Raw genomic sequence first — 26,693 nt, forward strand, 5'->3', positions numbered from 1 at the left:
GATATCTAGTATTAACATGAATGTTAACATGAATGTGTTGACAAAAATTATTAAAAAATTGACATATATTTGAAAGTAACATTATAAAATAGTTCTTGCTTATCTAAAATACATTCAACCATTCACAAAAGTGATTCAAACACTTCCAAAACTTTTGTCTTCATATATTTTTAAAAATTAAAAAACTAAATGTTCTGGTTCTAAATGAATGTTTTATCCGTCAGCACTTCATAAATAATAATAATAATAACTCCCAAAATCCTTACTCGTACCCATCAAATTTAATCCACGGTTCACCTAAGATACGTCTTGTTTATATCGAAAAGGTTCGACGATTCTTACATGATGTACGACACAATAACAATTGTCAAAGCCGGCAAATCGCGGGAGAACATTTTCCAAATCATATACAATTCGTCTGAGCTGTGAAATGCTTTTCCCTCGATGGAATAACAATCGATATTGCCTGCAGATTTGTCATTTTCTTTTTCGAATTTCCTCGCAATAGCCGGCTCCTCCTGTTCTTGCTCGTGTAATCGCCCAGCTTATAACGAACAAAGTGGTATATCTGAATCTAGTCTGTCCTTCTTTGCATATGATTAGCAGAATCTATGCTACATACATTGAAATCAGAAGTCTGCTGATTGTTTCTGTGATCATCAGATCAAAATGGGAAAACCCATTTTGATTCTTCTTCTTATGAACTTAGTGTTGTTAAATCTGTTAAATTTCGGCTATGGAGATGATGGAGATGCCCTGAAGAAATTGATGGATTCATTCCAAAACAAAGACGTGCTAGGATGGAATTTTACCGAGAATCCCTGCATTAATCGTACCAAAAAATGGCCTAACATAAAATGTTCGAATGGTACAGACACGGTGGAAACTCTGGTCATTAACGATGTGAATCTTGGAGGAACAATTGATGATGAAGCTTTAGCGGAGCTTTCAGAATTGAAGGTTTTGAGTTTGAGAAACTGTAAATTATCAGGAAAGTTCCCTCATCTGTCAAAGCTTGACAAATTGAAGAGAGTGTTTTTAGATGGGAATAATTTCTCTGGCCCCATTGGGGACATGTTTCAGAACATGTCCGCCTTGAGATTCCTGCAACTCAATAATAGTAATATCAGTGGTTCTATACCTTCCTCTCTTACGCGTCCCACCTATCTTGCGGAGCTAAGCTTGCAGCACAACAATTTGCATGGGCGGATCCCTGACCTTAAGCAGGCTAGTTTGACAGTATTCAACGTGTCTTTCAACAATCTCACGGGAAAGATACCGAAATCCCTCTCTCAGGTACTTTTCTCTGCAGTTTAGTTCTGTTTTACCAGTAGTTCACAGGTTCGGGAGTTCAATTAGTGAAGAGTCCATGGCTAATAAAGTAATATAGAACCTTCCCTAGCTTTTATCCAGTGATAGTAATGACCCATCTCTTTAAGCATACTCTTCATCTTCTTCTTTGTTTGTTAAAATATAGGGGTCAACATGTTTTAGACTTGTTATAATAGGAGTGATATCCCTTGTTGATGTAATAGCTATCCCCTTTAAACCAGAGGAACCAAAAAAGCGTTTTCATTAATGCCTGTTCTTACCAAGGCAGAACAAAAATATAGTTAACAAGTTCATATGTATGGCCCATGCATACACTTTGGAATACTATCCAAATCCCAACATGTTGAGAAGTGATAGATGAGTCAATATATTTTGATCTTGTTACAATAGGAGTGATCTTCCTTGTTGATGTAATGGTTATTCCCTTTGAACCAGAGTAAAAAAGTGTGGCCAGTAATGCCTTTTCTTACTAGATCAGAGCAAAATATGATCAAACAGTTCATACACATGATCCATGCATACGTTTTTATCCTATTCAAATCCAAGCGTGTTGAGGAAAAGTGATCATAGAAATATATAGATTTGCAGCTTCATATGTATGACCCATGCATACATTTTGGAATCCTATCCAAATCGAAGCATGTTGAGAAGTGATATATGGGTTCATATATTTTGATCTTGTTAAAATACGAGTGATCTTCTTTTTTGATATAATGGCTATTACCTTGAAAAAAGAGCAAAAAGTGTGTGTTCAGTAGTGCGTGTTCTTACTAGATCAGAACTAAAACAAGATCAACAGTATACTCGGAATCCTATCCAAAACCAAGCGTGTTGAGGAAAAGTGATCATAGGAGTAGAAGTAAATAGCTTTGCAGCACAAATTAGATGAGGAATAATATGAAAACGAAAAGAGTAGATTTGCAGCACAAATTAGAAAAGGAATAATATGAAAATGAAAACAAAATATGAATATTCTTGTTACTCATTAGTAAAATTGCAATATTCACAAAACTGCTGTTTTACAGAATAAATCAATATAATAATTCCTTTCCTTTCTTCCTGCAGAAGTTCCGTAATGAATCCTTCTTAGGTAATCCTGATCTGTGCGGAAATGCGGTGGGTAAGCCTTGTAAAAGTGAGAGTAAGATGAAGCCCTGGTTGATTGTGGTGATTGTAGTTGCAGACATTGCAGGGTTGCTGATTCTGAGTCTCATATTTGTGTACTTCTATAAAAAGAGAAATATGAACAAGGAAAAAGGTTTCAATAATGCTAACAACGGCAGAAATTCTTCTAGTAGCATGAAAGTTTTCCCCAATGAAAACGTGTGGGATAATGAGGTAGCAGATTCAAGCAGCATAACAGAGGCGTCGTTTTATAAAGAGAGCATTAAAAGTAGTAATACCTTCTATGAAAGCAATGATGTTAACAAGCTCATATTCTTTGATGGGTCCAACTTTGGACTGGATGAATTGCTCCGGGCTTCTGCAGAACTAATGACAAAGGGGAACTTCGGGACTGTGTACAGGGCAATTATGGAAAATGGTTCTGTAATTGTGGTTAAGCGATTAAGAGAGTTTTGTAAGTTGGGGGAAAAACAGTTTGATGATTATATGATGTTTTTGGGAAAGCTCAGACACCAGAACATTCTGCCTTTGAAAGGCTATTTTGGAAAGGAAGAGAAACTGCTCCTATATGACTTCGTTCCCAATGGAACCCTGCTTTCTCTTTTGCACGGTCAGTACATGATTCTTTCGATAAATGCTTCAATCACGTCAACATTTTATCAATCGTTTATTTTTAAAATCGATAGTACATATTTTTGTCATGATGTTTGGGTTATATTTTAGGATACAACACCAGAATAAGATAGAGTAAATGAAAAAAAATAGGATTTAGAGTTGTAAAGGGTTCGGGGACCTTGTTTCCCCTTTTGCACAGCCTGCTTATTAAGCTTAAACATTATATGCTTCCATGAGATTAACATTTATATGATTTTATCACCTAATATTTCGGTCACATTCTTACCATCCATCAATCAGAATAAGGTTGAATTAGGCAAAACAGAAACAATAGGATTTGAATTAGGGTTTCGGTAAAGAGAGTTTATGGTCTAGAAAACTTGGTTTCCTTTTGTTGTCTGTTCATAATCCTTTCTATTTTATGTTCTAATGATATTACCATTTTATTATTGTGCATCGATTTTAAAATTTGATTGCGTTCAATTTTTTATCGCTTAAAAAATCGATCATATTCTATCATTCATGAATCAGGACGAGGTTAGACTTGAGAGAGAGTTTAGAAACTTGCTATCCTTTAGCGCTGTCTGATCATAACCCTTTCTATTTTACGTTTTAACGATATTATTAATGTAATTAAGTGCATAGATTTTTTGAATTTGAAATATATTATTATCAACTAATATTTTGGATCGTACTTACCATTCATGAATGAAGATAGATGATATTAGACTTCAGAAAATACAAAAAGTCAGGGTTAAGAATTTAGGATTTCCATTGCCGATAAAAAGCTTGCTGCACAATCGAATTCACAGATAGTTACAAATTCAAAACTCGCTTACGCATTGATATCATAAATTCCAAAAGATTCATCCTATAAATTTAACATTTTCTATAGACTAATTCATTTTCTTGTCCACAACAGGAAACAGGGGATCCAACAAAGTTCCAGGAGACAGCAGAAAGCCGCTAGACTGGAAAGCGCGGCTGAAAATAATGGTAGGAGTGGGAAGAGGATTGACCTACTTAGAAAAAGAATGCAGCGCAAAGGGGATCCCAATCGCGCACGGGCACCTGAAATCCTCCAACATTCTCATGGACGCAGACAACGAGCCGCGACTGACCGATTACGCCTTCCAACCGCTCATCAGCTCTCCCACAGTCCACAAAATGGTGGCCTACCAAGCCCCTGAGAGCCTTAAAACCACATCATTTACACCATCGCCCAAGGCAGACGTGTGGAGCTTCGGCGTACTCCTTCTGGAGCTCCTCACAGGCAAACCCTCCGCTCATTCTCCTCCCCCCGGCAAAGCCGGAAGCCCCGAAGCCATCGATCTTCCCCGCTATGTGAATTCAATCATCAGAGAGGAATGGACGGGCGAGGTGTTCGACAGGGAGATTTCACTGGCCAAATCGGCCGAAGGAGAAATGTTGCAGATTCTTCAGATTGCAATGTGGTGTACCGATTCGAACCCTGAGAAGCGCCCTGAGATCGAAGTTGTGCTCAGAAAGATTGAGCAAATCTGCAAGAGGGCTGAGGAAACTGGATCCATGGATTACAGCGATGGAGAAAGTGGGGCTTCATTTTGCGATTACACTGGGGAGTTCTCCTTCACCAGTTCTCTCACACCGCAATCTGAGCATTTTCATACTGGAACCCTGTAGATTTATAATTTCCAGACTTGGCTTGTATGCATTGATATTTATTTGCCGCCTCATTTTTTGGGTGTTTTTTTGGTCAAACAGTTCTAACAAAATTGAGACCGTTTGGTTACATGCATGTTTATGTTCTTTGATTTTTGTTATTATTTAAATAGCTCTTAGTTATTTATTTATGTGAAATGACTATTTCAACAATTAAAATGGCCAAAAAGGTAAATGGCAGGGATTGTCCAACATTCTTTTCATATTTTTAAAATTCTTTCAAAATATTTGTTGAACACTTTTTAACATATTAATATAATTTTGTAATGAAATGACTTCTTTTAGAATTTTAAATCTTTTGGTCAATGAAGTTACAAATTTCAAATATTGGTACAATCGATGTATATTGTGTGATCAAAGACTTGTTTATACACATTATATAAGTGTAGTGTCCACTCATGGTTTATTTTTCTGTTATATTTATTAAACTCTTTGATGCGTATTTAATGAGTGTGTGAGTTTCAAGGATATTATTTCATAACTTGGACTAGAGATATATCAATGATGATTACTTAGTTGACTATATTTCATGTGTTGTTTCATGATTATGGTTAATGGTGCATTAATGATGCTTTAATGATTCATAGTTAATAAATGTGATTTCTTTCATAACTATGTCAGATAATGCTTTAATGATGATTATTTCATATTCGTAACGATGCATTATTTTATCTGAGCACTTGATGTTTGACTTATAATTATTATGGTACTTACCCCATACTTGCATGTGTATGGTGTGTGTTAGGGTAAACTTTAAGAAACCCCCATTTAGAAAAAAATATAAATTATTGGTGAATCTTTCATTATTTTGAAAAACTAAATTATTTTTATCGATGAATCTCTAAATTTTTCTATTTTAAATATTATTTACATTGGCAATTATTTTGGAATCATAATTTTTTAGTAGAAAATATTGGCGAATCTCAATAATAATAAGTTCGCTAATTGTCATGGAATATTACAAATCAAAATTTAACATGTTTTTATCTCATGGAAATTATGAGGATAATTATATTATATTTTAAATCAATAGTGAAAACTAAATATTGGTAATATATCCCTAAAGTAACTAATAATTATTGGTGATTACTTTTAATTTCTTCGATAATATATAATATTTACATGAATCAAATCTAATCATGTATCGAATATTGTGGCGAATCTTTTAGTTTAAATTTTTTAATAAAATAAATTATTGGACGATTTAAAATATTTTAGAACTAAATTTAATAATAATGTGATAATTTAGGTTGCATTAAATCTTAAATTATTAGTCAAATTACTACCAAAAAAATTCTAAAATTTGAAAAATTATGAATATTCACCACTAAAAAACACCTTAGTGGTTGCCTATTTTATCTTTTTGTTTGTCGTGTTTGATGTGGTTAAGGGAGGGAGTTGTAATCACCTACTAGTTGGGATCTACATGATGTACCACTCCCTATCATTGCTTGTTTAGTTTAGATATATTTATATACATGTACATGCTCATCTTTTATGTAGAATGTAGGTACTGGGCATTGACTTCTCTAAATTGCTAAGATGAGCGTGTCCTATCACAATAACTCAATGATAAGAATGAGGAGATAATATTCAGGTCCAATCCCAACTATAACTTAAATACTTGTCTCGCAAGGAGGACTCATAACTGACTTTCCACCCTTTTAAAAATTTGTGAATTTATCTTTATTTGTGTTGTTCGATTTTGGGTTCCGGTCTATTTTGGTAATGTTGCTTTTATGTGAATTTTGCTATGTGATTTATTTGGTAAATGATTTAATTATAATATTTGGGCTAATCATATAATTAAATATTATTTGATTAAAAGGAAAATATTAAAGCATGTGAATATTTAATTAATTAAAAAACTAATTAAATATGTGTTTTAATTTAAAAGTCTTAATTTAGAAGTCTAAATTTAGAAAATTGGTTAAAGGGAAATTATAATATGATGATATTTAACTAATTATAAATTAATTAAATATGTACTTCAGTTTAAAAGATTTAATTTAAAAGTTTAATTTAAGAAGTTGGACAAAAAGAGAATTAAAATATTAAAGATTTTTTTCTCGGTGGAACTTGCCCTCAAAGACATGTGGTCATGGGTTAAAGAAAAAATTGATAAGAAGCTTAACAAATGGCATAATAGGGTGTTATCTCTGGCAGGCAGAATTCAGGTTTGCCAAAAGATGTTGTCCTCTTACAGCATTTACTATTCTTCTGCTTGGTTTTTTAACAATTATCATATTGCTAAAATTTAGAAGTCCACCCCACAATTTCTTTGTTCTGATGGCAAGGGTAATAATAAAATTCATTTTGTTCAGTGGGCTTGGTGCCACAATGACAAGGCCCTTGGGGGACTTGGGCTAAAGGATTTAAGAATTCAGGGTATAGCCCTGTCTGCCAAATGGATTTTTCAATCCATGGAGGGTGACTGTCCTTGGAAAGTGTTGGTTAGAAACAACATTAAGAGGGGTGTGCCTAAGAAAGCCAGATCTTGGACTAATCTCCCCTTTTGTGATGTCATTACTGGTAGTTTTCCTATCATGGTCCAAGGTTCCATGGTTTTCAAATCTATTTGGAAGGCTTGGGACCATGTTAGGAAATTCATCACTAACTAGGATTTTCATTGTAATAATCAACCCCATGGTGAAAGATCCATTTGGTGGAATCTTCACCTAAATGGTAAACCTTTGGCCATTACCCAAGGGTGTTATGCTAGACTGTGGGCTAAGAAAGGTATTAAACAGTTCATAGACCTCTTTGAGCAGAATCATATCACTCCTTGGGATGAGCTTAAAAATAAATATGATATCCCTAATTCCCATAAAAGAACTTATAACATGATTGTGCAAGTTGTTATGGTCTTCCCACTATATGCCAGGTTGATTCTCACATGCATCTTAAATGTAACTGGCCTGGTGGAGTTGTCACAAATTTGCTTAAGGCCAAGAATATATATAGGATCCTTGATTGTAATACGAATATTATTGATCATGTCAATGCTATTTGGTACTCTTCTTATGATGCTGATGTTTGGAAAAAATACTTTGATATCTTGTGGAAGAATTCTATTGAGCCTAAAATTAGATGCTTCAGATGGTTAATCATGTTGGACAAGCTGCCTATTAAGAGAGATTTATCTAATTCTGATATTTGTAATTTATGTAGAGTTCTTGAAACTGGTAGACATATTCTTTTAGATTGTACTTTTGCTAAAGAAATATGGAGAATGTTTGGCATTGTTTATCCTATTAATATTAATATTCTTGATATTATCACTGGTCATATCAATGGTCTTCCTAAAGATACCAATTTATTTTGGAATATATTGTCGTCTAACATTCTCTGGTAGATCTGGAAGTGTAGGAACGAGGATAGGTACCAAGGTAAGTCGAGGGATCTTACTGAGCTTTTTTCAAAAACTTACTTATTTTAAAATCTTTTTGCAGGTGTAGGCTACTATGCTAATTGAGCAAGACAAGATGAGAAGGTTCCTTCAAGATGGGCATGCTAATTTTTTCTGCTATGAGTTGAAGCATGGATACCAATGGCGTAGAACCCTGGATGATCTGCAAGCTTTTGAGCAAGCTTGCATTAGGCTGAACAGAGAAATTAGTAAGAAAGTGAATGCTAATAAAGAAGATTTATTCAGGTTGATGCAGATTCAAGAACTTAAAAGTATCGTTTGGATGGAGGGTCCCTTAGTTTGGACTGCTTGGGTGATCAACTACTATTATGTTCTTAGTTAGATAGTCCTTCTTCTCCTCTTTTTGTTGTGTTGTACAACTGATATTGTTCTTCCATTGTGAGGCTTGGCCTCCTTGTTGATTTTCGTGGTGGTACTTTGGTTGCTTTGTATTTTCTGAAACTCTTATATCTAATAGAAAAAATATATATTAAAGATTTAATATTGCTTTATTATAATTAATTATTTAATAATAATTAAATTAGACTTGTATTTAAACAATGAGCTTTGATTATGATTATTAATTTAAATAATAAACTATGCTTTAATTAGTGCTTGCACTAATTAATGAACTAGAGGAAAATAAAATGCAAAAGAATACAATTTAAAGATAAAGTTATAGTTCTAATTGTGTTGTAGTTATATTTATTTAATTTAATGATAGGATTTTTATTTTAATAATAAATGTAAATAATGTTATTAATTTATTTTATAAATATATTATTAAAAATGCTTTGAAAATTAATTAAAGTGAGAAAGCTAATTATTTAAATTTAGATATTTTGTAATTAAATATCTAAAAGAGTTGTGCATGAAAAGGTAAAAGGTAATTAAGTAATAAATAGTAATTGATCAGTGAGTTCCCTCTCGTGATTGCACAATCAAAGCCCCAATTTAGGAGAATTCTTTATTAAAGATCTAAAACTCATTTTGCAATTACATAGGTTTTGGAGAGCAAAATTTAGAATTGGATCAAAAGAATTGTTGAGAGTTTTAGAGAGTTTAGATTTGCATGCATTCGTAGATTGTATCAGATTTTAGTTGTGGTTTTGAGATTTTGAAAGCAAAAATTCAGAATTGGATCAAAAGAATTGTTGAAAGTTTTAAAGGGGTTGGATTTGCATGCATTAACAGATTGTCTCAGATTTTAGCTATGGTTTGAAAATTCACCAGGTAGAATTTTATTAAAAGATCTATCTACTTCATGTCTTTTTGAGTGTTTGCATATTGCTTATTAATTTACTATATTGATTGTTGAATAAAGAATTATGTTGTAGATCTTGAAAAAGGAAAACTTATTAATCGAAAAAACTTGATTGAGGAAAATTATAGAAAAATTGTAAAAAATTATTGTGACTATATTCTTATAAACCCCTTTCTAATATCACGAAAATTTGATTATTGAAAATTGGAAGAAAACAACAAATTGAATAGTTAGGGTTTCAACTTAAAATTTTTCATTAGAACCATGAGATTATTATAATTTTTCTAAATATATAGATAAATATTATTCTTATATCTAAAATAATTTAATTTCAAAATTTATTGAAAAAAGAAAAAAGATTAATTGAGAGGAAAGGGTGTTGTAACTAAACTTATGCATGCATGAGAAAACAAATATGCTAAAAATAGAAAGCTCAGTATAATAAGATTACATGCATGTGAAAACAAATATGCTAAAAATAGAAAGCTAAGTATAGTGTGGTTACATGCATGTGAAAATAAATAAGCTAAAAATATAAAACTAAGTATAGTATGGTTATATGCACATGAAAACAAATATGCTAAAAATAGAAAGCTTAGTATAATATGGCTACATGCATGTGCAAACAAATTTGCTAAAAATAGAAAACTAAGTATAGTATGATTGTATGATTTGAGAGATCAAAGACATGTGATAATACTAATTGTTTTATTTTTATTTTATAAAAATATAATATAATTTTCAGATTTATTTATTTAATAATAATAATAATAATAATTTATTAATTTCTAAATGAACTAAATATTATCCATTTAGTTATAAAGTGAATGTTAGTATTAGTGATTATTTAAATTTAATTAAACTCTTGGTTGCATATAAATAATTTTATAATTATTAATGTAAGAGGGTAGTTAATAAATAAATATTTAGAATTTTATTATATTTTAAGAGAAGTTGTGGTAGAGTTCACTTTGTAATCATTTAGTTAATAACTATTTGACTTAATGAGATAAATTATAAATAATTAAATTAAATTTATAATTTTATCTCTAGTTGCATTATGAATTGGAGGAAAAGTAAATATTACTATTGGTCTTAAATAGAAGTCAAATTAATATTTTTGAAATGAAACTAATATTAATATTTAATCTAATAATAGGCAAAAGCCTACAACGCAACAGTAACTTGCGATCTTGAATTCAAATCCTTTTCTTAACATATAATAATAATTAATTTCAATAAATAATAACATATAATAATAATTAATCTAGGCTTCGACCGTTTATCAATAAAAATAAAATAAAAATATTAATCTAATAATATATATTTATGTTATTAATTAAATCATTTATGATTTAAGATAATTTAAATTAATAACATGTTAATATTACATGATATTTTATATGCACAAAGAGATCCGATATTTAAATACTTACTGTTTTAAATGAGTATATTACCATAACAATTTATATTAACATGTATATTTTTACTTTATTTCTAAATACATCTTTATAACCCAAACTAAACAAGAGAAATTGGTGGAATTAAATCATGTGGCTGAAAACTATGTTTTCTAACATTCTATTTATAGTCTTGTGATGTTTATTTTCTTGATAGTTTTTCTTTGTGAGTTGTTTAGTTGGCCAAGTTAGAATGTGTACTAGAGGCATTTTTGAGATTTCTTTTATGATTATTTGATTGGATGTCATGATGAACTTTATGATTTGAATTGAAGTTTATGTTTTATGAGCTTTATTCTATTGAACATTTATGAAAATTTGGATTTCGAGAACCAATATTATTTTTTGGGTTGCCTATTAAGGAACCAAATTCGATCAATATTATTCTTGTGGTATGGGACACTATTATGATTTTTTATTTTTGGGAAGGTAGTCTAGGTGCATGTCTATGGGAATGACTTGCAATAGGGGTCGAGGCCCAAAGTGGCTACCAGGGTAACTCATTGTAAGTTGTATAACAAGTGATAACATAGTATTTAAAATATTTTGCCTAGCCCTTTTTCTTGAGATACATTAAAAAGATAAGTTAGAGATTTTTCCTCATCCATGACTTGAGTGCTTGTATAGACTAAGGATGAGATGGAGATGATACCTTGAGAGGTATAACTAGTTTCCTCATCATCATGAGAGGGTATTCTGGTTTCGCATAGAGTCACTAGGGGGTCGGGGTCTTGAGAGACTACCAGGGTAACTTTAGAGTTGGCTGATGTGATGACACTCCATAGTATGTAGCCTGAGTCTCCTTCATTATTTTTAAAATATTTTTCTTTAGTGGTGTACTTGTTGGATATTACTTTTGATGAATTGTTACTAATTGATTGGATGTCATTTATTGTGGATAGTTGACTTTTACCAATGAATGATCAACTATTCATTGGTGGTGTTTTTTGTTGTTGGAGATAGTGATTAGTAGCTTACTTTTATTGATGATAGTTGTTATTTGTTGGTCATTGTGCTTGTGACACTTGACATCGATTTTGAGGTGATTGTATATTTTTTGTCTTGGTATTTGTATGTTGACTTGGTATGAGATGTTAGTATTGGAATTAGTGTTCTTTCAATTTTGATTATCTCTTCTTCTTGAGTAGTTTGTGTTACCCTTGAGGTAGTTTTTGGCTATTAGGATTCCTTGCCTAGGATTATTTTGTGATTTGATTATCTGTGTGTGGATCGTATATTATTTGTTTTGCATAGTGGGAGTGGGAGCTTGATTAGGTGACATCATGAGGTAGTGTCTTCTTACCATTTAGGTCCCTCTAGGATTGATAGATGTTGGATGCTCGTTGATACAGTGGTACTATTATCATTCTTCCTCTTATCTTAAAGACTTCCATTCATTTGATATATCTATGTATCATGTGTTTTGAGATCCTATGAGATATTGTATTGTATATTGATGTAGGGTAAGTGCACCAAGTTGTGGTGCCAAAAAGGGGTATAAGTGGACACCTTTTTTCTGAAATTGACAATTTTTGAACTTCAACAAAAATTTGAAGATAGTTATGCTCAATATTTTAATATATGACAAAAATAAAAGTAGTAGTCCTTTAAATCTAGTTTCTAAACTACTATTTTTTTTCAAAATGGTTTAGTTTTAGGTCCTCAAAAAAGGGGGCCATAGAAAGTGGTACTGTTTATTCCAAAAAAACATAACACAATACAAAGTGTGTCCCCTCTAAAATTTTAAGTTTTTTTTTGAAATTCTTTAATCACTTTGGTCAAAAGTTACCTAACGCTATGTAGTTTATCCCAGATTTTTTGGGTAATTTTATAATGTGTATTTTTTTAATGAATTTTTTAATTAGACACATCCCAAAAATGTGAAATATCTGTGTGCTCCCCTAGAAATCATTGAAAACTAATCTAAAATCAAAACTTCTTTTTTTCAAAGTATGTAGAATGGAGTTTAGTTTCTAAAAAATTAAGTTGTTGCAAAATTTGATGAATGAGCTAAAATCTTAAGTCCAATTAGTACATGTTGATTTTTGACAAAAAATGACATACATTCAAAAAAAATTATAGATGAAAGGCTTGAAATAGTTCAAATAAAAAATAAATTATATGGTTATATAGCTAACATAGAGACCTACATTGTCATGTAACTTGATTTTATTGATGCTCAACCATGAGAAAACTTGAAGGAGAGCACACAAGAAAAATCAATCATTTTTTTTATGTTTGCAACAAAACACCTCTTAGATCAGTTTACAAACTCCAAACCTTTGGGTTGGATCCCCAAGGAAAAACCAAACCTTAAGCTTGGTAGAATGCAAAGTTTTGAATAACACATGCACACTATAGTGCACACGCGCTATTAAAAGCTTTTTAAATTTAAGTCTTAATAGTGCCTGAGCACTTTAGTGTGCACACACTGTTGAGACCTAAATAGTGCATAGAGGCACACCCTATTGAGACCTAAATAGTGCATAGAGAGGGAAGGAGAGAGGCAAAGTGAGAGGGAGAGAGAGAGGAGAGGGGGGATGGGTGTGTGTGTGTGTGTGTGAGAGAGAGAGAGAGAGAGGGGAGAGAGAGGAAGTGAGAGAGAGAGAGTAGGGGATGGGAGAGAGAGGTAGCGTGAGAGAGTAGGGGTGGTAGAGAGAGAGTACGAGATGAGAGAGAGATTGAGAGTAGGGGAAGGGAGAGAGAGGAAGTGAGAAAGAGAGTAGGGGTGGAAGAGAGAGAGTACAGGATGGGAGAGAGAGATTGAGAGTAGGGGATGGAAAAGAGAGTAGGTAGTGGGAGAGGGAGCAAGAGAGGGAGAGAGAGAGAGAGGAGGATGGGAGTGTGTGTGTGAGAGAGAGTAGGGCATGGGAGAGTGTGTGAGAGAGATTAGGGGTGGCAAAGAGAGAAAGTAGGGGATGGGAGAGGGGAGAGAGAGTAGGGGATGGGAGAGAGAGGAAGTGTGAGAGAGAGAGTAGGGGTGGCAAAGAGAGAGTATGGGATGGGAGAGATAGATTGAGAGTAGGGGATGAGAGAGATAGAGAGTAGATGGTGGGAGATGGAGTGGGAGAGGGAGAGTGAGAGAGAGAGAGAGAGGAGGATGGGAGTGAGAGAGAGAGAGAGAGAGTAGGGGATGGGAGAGGGGAGAGAGAGAAGAGGGGTGATGGGAGTGTGTGTGTGTGTGAAAGAGAGAGAGTAGGAGATGGGAGAGGGGAGAGAGAGACAGAGTAGCCTGCAAGAGAGAGAGAGTAGCTAGAGAGAGTAGGTGGTGGGAGAGGGAGAGGGAGTAGGAGAGGGAGAGGGGGGATGGGAGTGTGTGTAAGAGAGAGAGTAGGGCATGAGAGAGAGAGAGAGAGAGTGTGAGAGAGAATAGTGGTGGCAGAGAGAGTAGGGGATGGGAGAGAGAGAGTAGAGAGGGAGAGAGAGAGAGAGAGAGAGAGAGAGAGAGAGTAGGTGGTGGGAGAGGGATTGGGAGAGGGAGAGAGAGGGGGGGATGGGATTGTGTCTCTATGAAAGAGAGAGAGTAGGGGATGGGAGAGGGGAGAGAGAGAGAGAGTAGGCGATGGGAGAGAGAGTGTGAGAGAGAGAGTAGGTGGTGGAAGAGGGAGTGGGAGAGGGAGAGAGAGAGAGAGGGGGGGATGAGAGTGTGTGTAAGAGAGAGAGTACGAGATGGTAGAGAGAGTAGGGGGTGGTAGAGAGAGAGAGTACGATATGGGAGAGAGAGAGTGAGAATAGGAGATGGGAGAGAGTCTGAGAGTGAGAGAGAGTAGGGGTGGTAGAGAGAGTAGGAGATGGGAGAGATTGAGAGTGAGAGTAGGGGATGGGACAGAGAGAGAGTAGGCGATGGGAGAGGGAGAGTGAGAGAGAGAGGAGGATGAGAGTGTATGATTGAGAGAGAGAGAGTAGGGGATGGGAGAGCAGAGAGGGAGGGTATGGAAGAGGAGAGAGAGGGGGGATGGGAGAGTGTGTGTGTGTGAAAGAGAGAGAGTAGGGGATGGGAGAGGGGAGAGAGAGAGAGAGTAGCTTGAGAGAGAGAGTAGGGGACTAGAGAGAGAGAGTAGGTGGTGGGAGGAGTGGGAAAGGGAGAGAGAGGGGGGGTGGGAATGTATGTAAGAGAGAGAGAGAGAGAGTATGGGATGGGAGAGAGTGTGAGAATGTGAGAGAGAGTAGGGGGTGGTAGAGAGAAAGAGTAGAGAGGGAGAGAGTGAGAGTGAGAGAGAGAGTGAGAGAGAGAGAGTAGGGGATGAGAGAGGGGAGAGAGAGTAGGTGGTGGGAGAGGGAGTGAGAGGGAGAGAGAGGGGGATGGGAGTGTGTGTAAGAGAGAGAGTAGGGGATGGGAGAGAGTGTGAGAGTATGAGAGAGAGTAGGGGTGATAGAGAGAGTAGGGGATGGGAGAGTGAGAATGAGAGTAGGGGATGGGAGAGAGAGTAGAGAGGGAGAGAGTGAGAGAGAGAGACAATAGGCAGTGGGAGAGGGAGTGGGAAAGGAAGAGAGAGAGGGGGGATGTGAGTGTGTGTGAGAGATCTAGAGAGTAGGGGATGGTGGAGGAGAGAGAGAGGGGGGATGGGAGTGTGTGGGTGTGTGAAAGAGATAGAGTAGGGGGAGAGGGGAGAGAGAGAGAGTGTAGCCTGAGAGAGAGAGAGAGTAGGGGATGGGAGAGAGAGAATAGGCAGTGGGAGAGGGAGTGGGAGAGGGAGAGAGGGATGGGGGATAGGAATGTGTGTAAGAGAGAGAGTAGGGGATGGGAGGGAGTGTGAGAGTGTGAGAAAGAGTAGGGATGGTAGAGAGAGAGTACGAGATGGGAGAGAGAGAGTGAGAGGAGGGGATGGGAGAGAGTGTGAGAGAGAGTAGGGGATGGGAGAGAGAGAGTGAGAGTAGGGGATGTGAGAGAGAGAGTAGAGAGGTAGAGAGAGAGATAGTAGGTGGTGGGAGAGGGAGAGAGAGGGGGGATGGGAGTGTGTGTGAGAGATCTAGAGAGTAGGGGATGAGAGAGGAGAGAGAGAGTGGGGGATGAGAGAGTGTGTGTGTGTGTGTATGAAAGAGAGAGAGTAGGGGATGAGAGAGGAGAGAGAGAGAGTGGGGGATAGGAGTGTGTGTGTGTGTATGAAAGAGAGAGAGTAGGGGATGGGAGAGGGGAGAGAGAGAGTAGCAGATGGGAGAGAGAGAGTAGGTGGTGGGAGAGGGAGAGAGAGGGGGGATGGGAGTGTGTCTAAGAGAATGAGTAGGGGATGGGAGAGAGTGTGAGAGTGAGAGAGAGAGAGGAGGGGGTGGTAGAGAGAGAGAGAATGGGATGAGAGAGAGAGAGAGAGAGAGAGTAAGGGATGAGAGAGAGAGAGAGTAGGCAGTGGGAGAGGGAGAGCGAGAGAGAGAGGAGGATGAGAGTGTGTGAGTGAGAGAGAGTAGGGGATGGGAGAGGGGGGAGAGAGAGAGTAGCCTGAGAGAGAGAGTAGGGGATGAGAGAGAGTAGGTGGTGGGAGAGGGAGTAGGAGAGGGAGAGCGAGAGAGAGTAGGGGATGGGAGAGGAGAGAGAGTGAGAGAGAGAGAGAGTAGGGGATGGGAGAGGAGAGAGAGAGTGAGAGAGAGTAGGGGATGGGAGAGAGAGAGAGTAGGTGGTGGGAGAGGGAGAGCAAGAGAGAGAGTAGGGGATGGGAGAGGAGAGAGAGCAAGAAAGAGTAGGGGATGGGAGACAAGAGAGAGTAGGGGATGGTAGATGAGAGAGAGAGTAGGGGATGGGAGAGGGGAGAGAGAGAGAGTAGGGGATGGTAGAGAGAGAGTAGGTGGCGGGAGAGGAAGAGCTAGAGAGAGAGTAGGGGATGAGAGAAGAGAGAGAGCGAGAGAGAGTAGGGGATGGGAGAGGAGAGAGAGTGAGAGAGTAGGGGATGGGAGAGAGAGTGAGAGAGAGTAGGCAATGGGAGAGGGAGAGTGAGAGAGAGAGTAAGGGATGGGAGAGGAGAGAGAGTGAGAAAGAGTAGGGGATGGGAGAGTAGAGAGAGAGAGAGTAGGGAGAGAGAGAGTAGGGGATGGGGGATGGTGGGCTAGGGAGAGACTTATTTTCACATAGTGTGTACACACTATAGTGCATATGTGCTTTATAGTGCATACACACTATAGTGCATATGTGCTTTATAGTGTGTATGCATTATTGTGCATACACACTATATGAAATCACCAAAAAATGGTCATAAAGCAAGTTTGGGTCTCTGCTGATCCATATTCTGCTTTTTGTCTATTGTGCATTCTGTTGTTTTGACATAAAACATGGGTTTCAAGCTATTGGAAGTTAGAAAATACTATTTGAAGACTTTTTTAAGCTAGCAGCAAAAACCAAATTCAATCATTGGATACGCTATTTGAAGGCTTTTTGAATATTCTTTCTATAGAAAAGGTTAGTGCAGTTCTTTTTAAATATTGTTTGTCGATATATAGAGACAAATTTGATTATAATTTGACATGTTGTTTAATATATAGTGAATTCATTGAAATTTGTGTGTTTGAATGAATTGTTATTTGGAAATGGTTAGAAATTTGGCAAGTTTTTTGATATATATTGTATATTCATTGAAATAATTGTAATTTTTATATGTATTTGAATGATTTGTAATTTACAAATTGTAAGTAGTTCAGATGTTTGAATAACTTTACATATAGAAATCATAATCATGCCAAGGAAGAAACCAAAAACTCAAACAAAGGAAGAGAGGGGGGTAGATTTGGAAATTAAAAGAGATAAAATGAAACTACTAAATTAACAAAAAAAAATTGCAAAGAAATAATGAAGAATTGACTTTTGAAAAGAAACAAGAACCATCGATACAAAGAAACAAAGAGGAAGAATTTGAAAAACAAAGAGAATGAATGAGACTATTACACTCAAGAAGACAATTGAATTGTGAAGCTACACCATCTTCCAATGTTGGAGTCATATCATCCTCTCATGTTGAAGAGACACTTATTTGTAGATCCGACGATGTACACACTCCATCATGTCATGTTGAAGACACAACATCAACATATCAAATAGGTGATATTCCATCTTTTGCATCTTATTGCCAAAGCACATCATCTTCGGTTTAAGGTACATAAAACACTCAACCTTATGTTGATGTTCAAAATGTTGAAGGAATGGAAGAGATTATAACACCTTCTAGAATTCATTTTAGAAGACCAAAATATTTGATTGGTATTGATACTAACATTTTGAAATCAATGCCTGACAAGATTAACAAGCGTACTTTTCAAAGAAAAGTTAATCATATGTGGAGATTATTCTTTGAAGAATTAAATATTATAGGTCAATGCCAATTATTTATTGAAATGATGAGGAATTTGAAATTTAGGCCTATCATGAAGATTCTTGGGCTAAGAATGATGGACGATTCAAATGAAAAAAACATTGTAAAGAATCCAATGAGTGCTTATGACAAAATGAGTTCTAAATCATACACCAAAGATAGTAATATCAAAAGATGAGTACTTATATCGACAATAGTAAGTACCCAAATGAAGAAAGCTTGACTCATGAGAAAGACAAGCAAAATATTAAAAATTGGTAGAGGTACTCTAAGCAGAGAAATATTTGATGGGGCATATCTTGGAGCTCATGCAAGGTATGGATATGATTATAGGTTCTATAGGACCATGTTGCAGAGACCTACAATAACCTCTCTCACTTTTTGGAGATCTTACTCCATTTTGATTTTGTGATGCCATCTCAAGTGATGTTGAAACTCATAGTGTTGGCCAGTACAAAGTTGCCAACTGTCGAATCTCCTTCACTGTTCATCATGGGATCAAACTGTCTATTTTGTTATCTCTAGGTGGCCAGGTACACCCTAGCCCCTAAGCTTGTCCCATTTTTTTGAGTACTTGAATGTTCTTGGGCACCCCAAACTGAAATGTCCCTAAGGGTCACTAAATGCTATAGGGTAGCGATCTTTGACGGGGCATATCTCAGGGCTCGTGCGAGGTATGGATGTGATTCTAGGTGCTATAGGACCATATTGCAGAGATCTAAAATAATCTCTCTCACTTTTTGGAGATCTCACTCCATTTTGATTTTGCAATGCCATCTTGGGTGATGCTGAAACTCGTAGTGTTGGTCAGTACAAAGTTGCCAACTGCCAAATCTCCTTCACCATTCGTTGTGGAATCAAATTGTCTATTTTGTTAGCTCCAGGTGGCTAGGTAAACCCTAGCTGCAAGCTCATCCTATCCCATTGAATGCTCAAACATTCTCAGGCATTCCAAATCGAAACGTCCTTAAGGGTCACTAAATGCCATAGGGCAATGATCTTTGACAAGGCATATCTCCAAGCTCGTGCAAGGTATGGATGTGATTCTAGGTGCTATAGGACCATGTTACAGAGGCCTACAATAACCTATATTTTTTTTTGGAGATCTTACTCTATTTTGATTTTACAACGCCATCTCGGGTGATGCTAAAACTTGTAGTGTTGGCTAGTATAAAGTTGCCAACTGCCAAATCTCCCTCACCATTCATCATGGGATTGAACTGTCTATTTCATTAGCTCTAGGTGGTCAGGTAAACCTTAGCCCCAAGTTCATTTTGTCCCATTGAGCACTCAAATATTTTTGGGCACGTCGAACCAAAACATCCCTAAGGGTCACTAAATGTCATAGGGAAATGATCTTTGACAGGGCATATCTTAGAGCTCGTGCGAGGTATGGATGTGATTCTAGGTACTATAGGACTATGTTGTGGAGATCTACAATAACCTTTTTCTCTTTTTGGAGATCTTACCCCATTTTGATTTTACAAAGCCATCTTGGGCAATGCTTAAACTTGTAGTGTTGGCCAGTAAAAAGTTGGTAGTTGCCAAATCTCCCTCACCATTCATTGTGGGATTGAACCGTCTATTTCATTAGCTCTATCTCCAAGCTCGTACCATCTTGTTGAGTGCTCAAACATTCTCAGGCATGCCGAACCAAAACGTCCCTAAGGGTCATTAAATGCCATAGGGTAGTGATCTTTGATAGGGCATATCTCAGAGCTCATGCAAGGTATGGATGTAATTCTAAGTGCTATAGGACCATGTTGTAGAGACCTAAGATAACCTCTCTCACTTTTTGGAGATCTTACTCCTTTTTGATTTTGCGATGCCATCTTGGGTGATGTTGAAACTCATAGTGTTGGCCAGTACAAAGTTGTCAACTACTAAATCTCCCTCACCATTCGTTATGGGATCAAACTATGTATTCTTTTAGCTTTAGGTGGTTGAGTAAACCCTAGCCCCAAGCTTGTTCTATCTTTTTGAGTTCTCGAATGTTCTCGGGCACACTGAACTGAAACGTCCCTATGGGTCATTAAATGTCATAGGGTAGCGATCTTTGACAAGGCATATCTCAGAGCTCATGTGAGGTATGGATGTGATTCTAAGTGCTATAGGACCATGTTGTAGAGACCTACAATAACCTCTCTCACTTTTTGGAGATGTTACTCCATTTTAATTTTGTAATGCTATCTCGAGTGATGCTAAAACTCATAGTGTTGGCCATTACAAAGTTTCCAACTATCAAATATCTCTCATCGTTCATTGTGAGATCAAATTATCTATTCTGTTAGCTCTAGGTGGTTGAGTAAATCCTAGCGCCAAGACCATACTATCTTGTTGAGTGCTCGAACGTTCTTAGGCACGCTGAACTAAAATGTCCCTAAGGGTCACCAAAAGCCATAGGGTAGTGATATTTGATGGGGCATATCTCGAAGCTCATGAGAGGTATGAATGCAATTCTAGGTGCTATAGGATCATATTGCATAGACCTACAATAACCTCTCTCACTTTTTGGTGATCTTACTCCATTTTGATTTTGCAATGCCATCTCGGATGATGCTGAAACTTGTAGTGTTGGCTAGTACAAAGTTGCAACTAGATATGTCATCTCATCCAATGATGGAGACTCATTACAGAAGGTAAAGGGGTGATCATACACATCATTTTGAACATGTTATTTTTTTATGGTAATAAGGTCATCCTTGTTTGTAAGGTCAAGGAACTTAAGGTCACCTATAAACCCAAATTGCCTTAATCTTAATGATTTTCCTTTTTTTGTTATTTTTGTTAATAAGTTGACTGAATAAGTGTTTTGAGAGTCATTACACCTTATATAGCTACATGTTATCAATGAATAGAGTTAGTGGAAGATGTTAACAATCTTCTTGGTTGTCTTAATAATCATTTCATGGGTTTGAAACATAACCACTTCCCTTTGTGAAGAGTTGTCTAAAAATCAACAAATTACATGTTGTTGCAAATAAAATACAGTCATAGAATGTTGGAAGATTGTTTTCACTCATAGGATGTTGAAGAATCTCTTGGAAGGTGGTGTAGGAGCACCCTTTCAAGGCTCCCACCATATCATTTTTGATGTGATGAACTTCTCTAAAGAAGTATGTGAATACAATAAGGGCATTTAGCTCATCCTTGTGTGTCCAAGCTAGGATAGGTCTTAAAGTTTCCTCTTTGGTCTCTATTGAGAATGGTACCTTGACTTTGGGTTGGTATCCTTCTTAGCTCTTTGTTGGGGGAAGGTTGATTTAGGAGTTTTTATTGCATTTTAGGCATGGGTGTGCATTAAAAGAACCTTCCAAGGTGGACTACTTGTTTAGAAGACCAAAGTGCATGAACAATGCAATGTTATGTAAATCTGCCACCTTATAGAAGGGATGTTATTATGAGTTTGGGGATTCTTAGGTGAAGCAAGATAGTGAAATTTTCACTCCCAATGATGTTTTGGGAAGGCATAGCATGGTCTTGAAATGTGAGCCAGAACAAGACTACTTGAGCAATAAAAATTGCCCCAAAATTGCTTGCAATTTTTAAAAGTTGCTGAGCAACTTTTTCCAATTATTGCTAAAAGACCTACTTTGTAAAGAAGCTTTGGAAAAGCCCTACAAACTATCTCTAACCTGAGGAGTAACCTATTTATTCTTGGAGGAATGCTAATCAAGGGTTGGCAACTCATTTCTCGTATGAATCCGTACTGTTGGAATGTATGCAATAGACTGTGACCATTTTATTACAAATTTTACTAGTTTTTAATTATGTTTGGACGAAAATCACATCACTATTATCATTTTTTTGCATGTTATAGTTGTCTTATTGTTTTTTTTTCCATTTTCCATGCATTGGTTATAGTTTGTGATGGGTGGACCCACAATAATTGGTTACACTTTTTTGCCTAAACTGACACTGAACGATGAATTTTCAAGAAAACTTTCACATTCAGATGCGAATTGCCATTTAACGGTAAGGAATTTGAAGATGAAGTAAACTAGAGTCCTTTAGGATTTTCTATGTAGATTCTAAATATTTTTTTAAATATTTTTTTTAAATTGATTTGATTGAATTAATTTTTCTCCCAAGAAAATTGCTATGTTATCAAAAACCTGATTTTTAAAAAGCGACATTGTTTTTGACACACATAACTTTTTTTCTACAATAGATATCAATATAATTCTTTCAAATTTAGTTTTTAACATCCATACCAAAACCACAAAAGTGATTTGATGTCTTTATCATTAGTATTTCATATTTTATCAGAGTTTAAAGTTGACCTAACACTAATTTGGACATACATGACTTTTGACACATGTGACTTATTATATATTTATCCAATTTCAAATTTTTTTTTTTTGATTGAAAGAGGACTCAAATACAGAGACTGTAGTTATTTTTTAGAATTTTTATTCTCTTATTACTATTTTTCCATGAGCATTCAATATATAGGTTTATTTTTTATAATGAACCTCTGTTCAATTAACGTAAAAAAATGTATACTAAAAAAATTCAAAATTTATCAAATCCATATTCATTAGAAAGCTCATTCTAAGTAATTGAGTCATGGAAAATGACATGTCTTTAGTGCTCCATCTGCACCTAGAAATTGAGCCTGGAAGCCATGAAAACAACTAAGAATGTTATAGGCTTTGTAAAAGCCATCTACTTTACTAGTTTCGATAGAAACTAACTTTCTATCGAAACTTTTTTAATACTTTCGATAGAAACTATTTTTAGTTAGTTTCTATCGAAACTAATAAGGCCGAGTTTTCATGTAAAAAATAGTTTCGATAAAAACTAAATAGTTTCTATAGAAACTAAAAAATAGTTTCTATCGAAACTATTTAGGATAAAAAAAATTTGCGTAGTTAGTTTTGATCGAAACTACCATCAAAAGTAGTTTCGATAGAAACTTTTATAGTTTCTATCGAAACTAGATGATTACATTCTATCGAAAGTTTTTCGGCAAAAAATCTGACTTTTGCGATTTTGGAGGAATTTCTTCCTCCAAAAAAGTGTAACCCACTATTGTGGGTTCACCTTGATGAAGTTTTGAAAGGTTTTGTAAATTTCTTCAAAGATACCTGTTTGCTGCCAGTTTTGGAGTTGTATATCATGAAAGGGTTGTAAGTATTGTCTCCACCATGGAAATTCCATGATCTTCTAGATTTCAAGGCTATAAACCATAATCTATTATATTATGCAAGCAAGGTCCCTAAAAGTGAGTGCGAAGAATTCTTTGACCAAGCCCTAGGCAAGCTAGGCAATGCCCAGCTAAGGACTGTCAACAAAGAAAGAGCTCTCGAGAGAAAAGCTTGAAGAATGAAGACTTGCCCTTCTAAGGGATTGAATAAGGGTATGAGGAGGTTCTAAATTGTGGAGGAGGAGTCTTGATGAAGTGTGGAAGGTGTCTTAAAAGTGGGGACAATAGGCAGCCAAGAAAACCCTACCAAACCCTCAATTTTACTATTTTTGTTGTATGGCCTGTAGGCACCTTGAGACCCTAAAAATCCTTGAGCATGGGTCCTATGTATCAATTTTTCTTAATGCCAAAGGTGTTGAAACTCTAAGAAAAAGGATCTATTGTCCCTAGAAATTTGGGTGAAGGCCTAATTAGGGGCTCTCCTTATAGCCCTTTTGTGAAGATATCTTGAAATTGGGTACAAACCCATTGTTGTTATTCATTCAAGCATAGTACAAGTGTTCAATAACACCTTAGGACATCATGAAAACCTTGGTTTGACTGGGGAGTGTTGTGGTACCCTAGTAGACCTATAAAACCTGTGGAGGGATAGTGTTCCTAGAAGAGTAAGGGAGTGATGTTGCAAGTTTCGATCAGTTAACCTAGTGAGGAGGTTGGGAAAGGTTAGGGGATGTTCTATGTAGGAAGGGATCATATAGACCACATATGTGTAGAGAAAACAGCAAGATCCACATATAATATACAAGGTTGCACAGGGATAGGGGGTACTTGGAGTACTTAGGGTACGAGTACAACTATTTTTTATAATAGGGGAGGGGGGGTACTTGGGTACATGTCAAACTTTATTTTTAATTATACTTTTATATTTATAGAAAACTTGAATTTATGAGTCATGTCAATGATTTTTCAAATCAAGAATAATGATAAAGTTTGCAAATGTAATGTATTGTTTTCAGTTTTAGATTTGTTATATGTTTGTCATAATAATGTATGATAAATTTTTAGATGCATAGGAAAACTTTAAACATGAACAAGAAGATCATAAATCAAATGAAAATGACATATTACAAATGATAAATTTGTGGCTTTAACACTAATAAAGTTTATTGTTGATCAATATTGTATCAAAGTTTCAAACTGATTAGGTATTGAATTAAGCTTGATAAAAAAATAATAGAGAAGGAAAAATTTAAACATGAACGAGATCATAAATCATATGATGATGACATATTGGAAATGATAAACTTATGTTTGAATAGTGATAAAGTTTATTGTTAATCAATATTCTATCAAAGTTTCGAACTGATTATGTATTGAATTAAGCTTGATAAACAACAAGCTGATACACGAAAAAGAAAACCAAAAAAAGTTTCAAAAATATCAATCAAGGTCCTTAGCTATGATGCTCTCCACCAAGTACTTGATACTTGGGATACATGTAACTGGTACTTGGGTATGTGGGTATGAGTACCAGGGGTGTGGGTATAAGTACCCATGCAAACTCATAATATATTATGATAACCAATAATGTCATGTACATGAACAAACATATAATATGTTATGATAACCAATAATGTCATACATGAACGAACATATAATATATTATGATAACCAATAATGCCATACATGAACACACATATAATATAAAATGATAACCAACAATGTGATACATTAAAAAACACATAATATATTATGATAACAATTATATCATACATGAACAAACATATCATATATTAACCAATAATGTCATAAGTCTAATAATGTCATGCATCAAATATATGTCATACATCAAATATAAAATGTTATATATACATCAAATGTATATCGAATATGTCCACTGACATAAAATCTAACTTATATGTCCACTAATGCCTATACATGTGTGTCTATCAACTATATCTTCTCCTTCCCATGAGGGGAAGGAAACAAATATCTAGAGGTCTTTGTGTTGGATACAATTGTTCAATTGTGTGTTGTCTTTGATGTCACAAAAATGTCAAATCAATCATCAGATAGTGCCTACCAAAATCAAAAAGTTAGCAAAGCAATAGATAGTGTCTACTGAGCTCAAAAGGTTAGCAAGGCAATAGACAGTGTCTACCGAGCTCAGAAGGTTAGCAAGGCAATAGACAGTGTCTACCGAGCTCAAAAGATCAGCAAGGAAATAGATAGTGTCTACCGAGCTCAAAAGGTCAGCAAGGCAATAGATAGTGTCTACTGAGCCCAAAATATTAGTAAAGATAGATTGCAGTATCTACCGAGTAGACAGCTGGTTATCGAGCCTCCAAGGTAATCAAAGAAATCTAGTTTTTATCGAGCTCAATTGGTAATCAAAGAAAATATGACAGAAAAAGTCCTTACCAAGTTCACTCGGTCATCAAAGGTAATTTGGTAAAAGCAGTTCTTACCAAGTAAACTCAGAAGCCAAAGGATTTTTGAGATATTGTAATGTTAACCGAGTCAAGAAGGTTAACTCTGGAAATTCCTGGAAGCAATATTTACTGAGCAGGGTCAGCCAGTAAAGGACGTTTATTTGTTTAAGAATAATATCTGTAGCTGACTGATGAATGGTTTATTGATAAATGTAACATGTAAATGAGCCAACTTGACAATCTGAATGGTATAAGTAAGAAGTCAAGTTGCGAATTCAAAGAAGTATGACATGGAGATATGTGAAGTTAATGTGATATGAAGACTGATTATTGTGCAAGCAAATTTGAAGAATGATCAGAGATCATTAAGGAGCAACAGAGTCATATTTGATCAAGAAGGATCTAATGATGCTGAACAAAGACCTGTATCCAGCAAATTCAGTTGCATCTTGTTCAGGTCAATTCATTGTTTCTTTCTAACCATTGTAGCAGTGATTTCAAATCTCTTAATAGAGTTGGTTTAACAACCATTTTGTCAATCCTCTAACAAGGTGGTAGTTCAGTTGAATTGTTCTAAAGACCTCTAGCAAGGCCACTCCTAATAGGGTGATTAAATCTTCTAACAAGGTCACACCTAATAGTGTGTATTGTAACCTTTAACAGGGTTGGCTCCTAACAGGCTCACTTCAGCAGAGTGAAAATTAGTGACTAGTTACTTGGTGGTTTTTCCCATATTGGGTTTCCACGTTAAATTTGGTGTCTCTTGTGGTCATTTTGTTTTCAGTTACATGTATGAATGCTAAAGGATAAGTAATAGCTTAATTTACCAAGTTGCAGCATTTGTTTACCAAGTATCAGTAGTAACTAGTTCATTAAGATATCTAAGGGATTTTTGAATTAATTTTTGTAAGTAA

At 35.7% G+C, this 26,693-nt stretch overlaps 1 protein-coding gene across 1 annotated transcript; it reads left to right on the plus strand.

Moving 5' to 3' along the window:
- The first annotated feature begins 263 nt into the window (after positions 1 to 263).
- Positions 264 to 4,904, plus strand: LOC149570803 (putative leucine-rich repeat receptor-like protein kinase At1g68400). The gene is made up of 3 exons (XM_089812368.1): positions 264 to 1,296; positions 2,398 to 3,067; positions 3,995 to 4,904. Exons 1-3 carry the CDS (start codon positions 670 to 672, stop codon positions 4,732 to 4,734), a joined length of 2,037 nt encoding a protein of 678 aa, XP_089668494.1. The 5' UTR covers positions 264 to 669; the 3' UTR covers positions 4,735 to 4,904.
- Positions 4,905 to 26,693: the final 21,789 nt, after the last annotated feature.

This window comes from Cupressus sempervirens, chromosome 2, assembly GCF_028749045.1.
Source record: "Cupressus sempervirens isolate cs-2001-9-10 chromosome 2, ASM2874904v1, whole genome shotgun sequence".
Classification (NCBI taxonomy): Eukaryota; Viridiplantae; Streptophyta; class Pinopsida; order Cupressales; family Cupressaceae; genus Cupressus; species Cupressus sempervirens.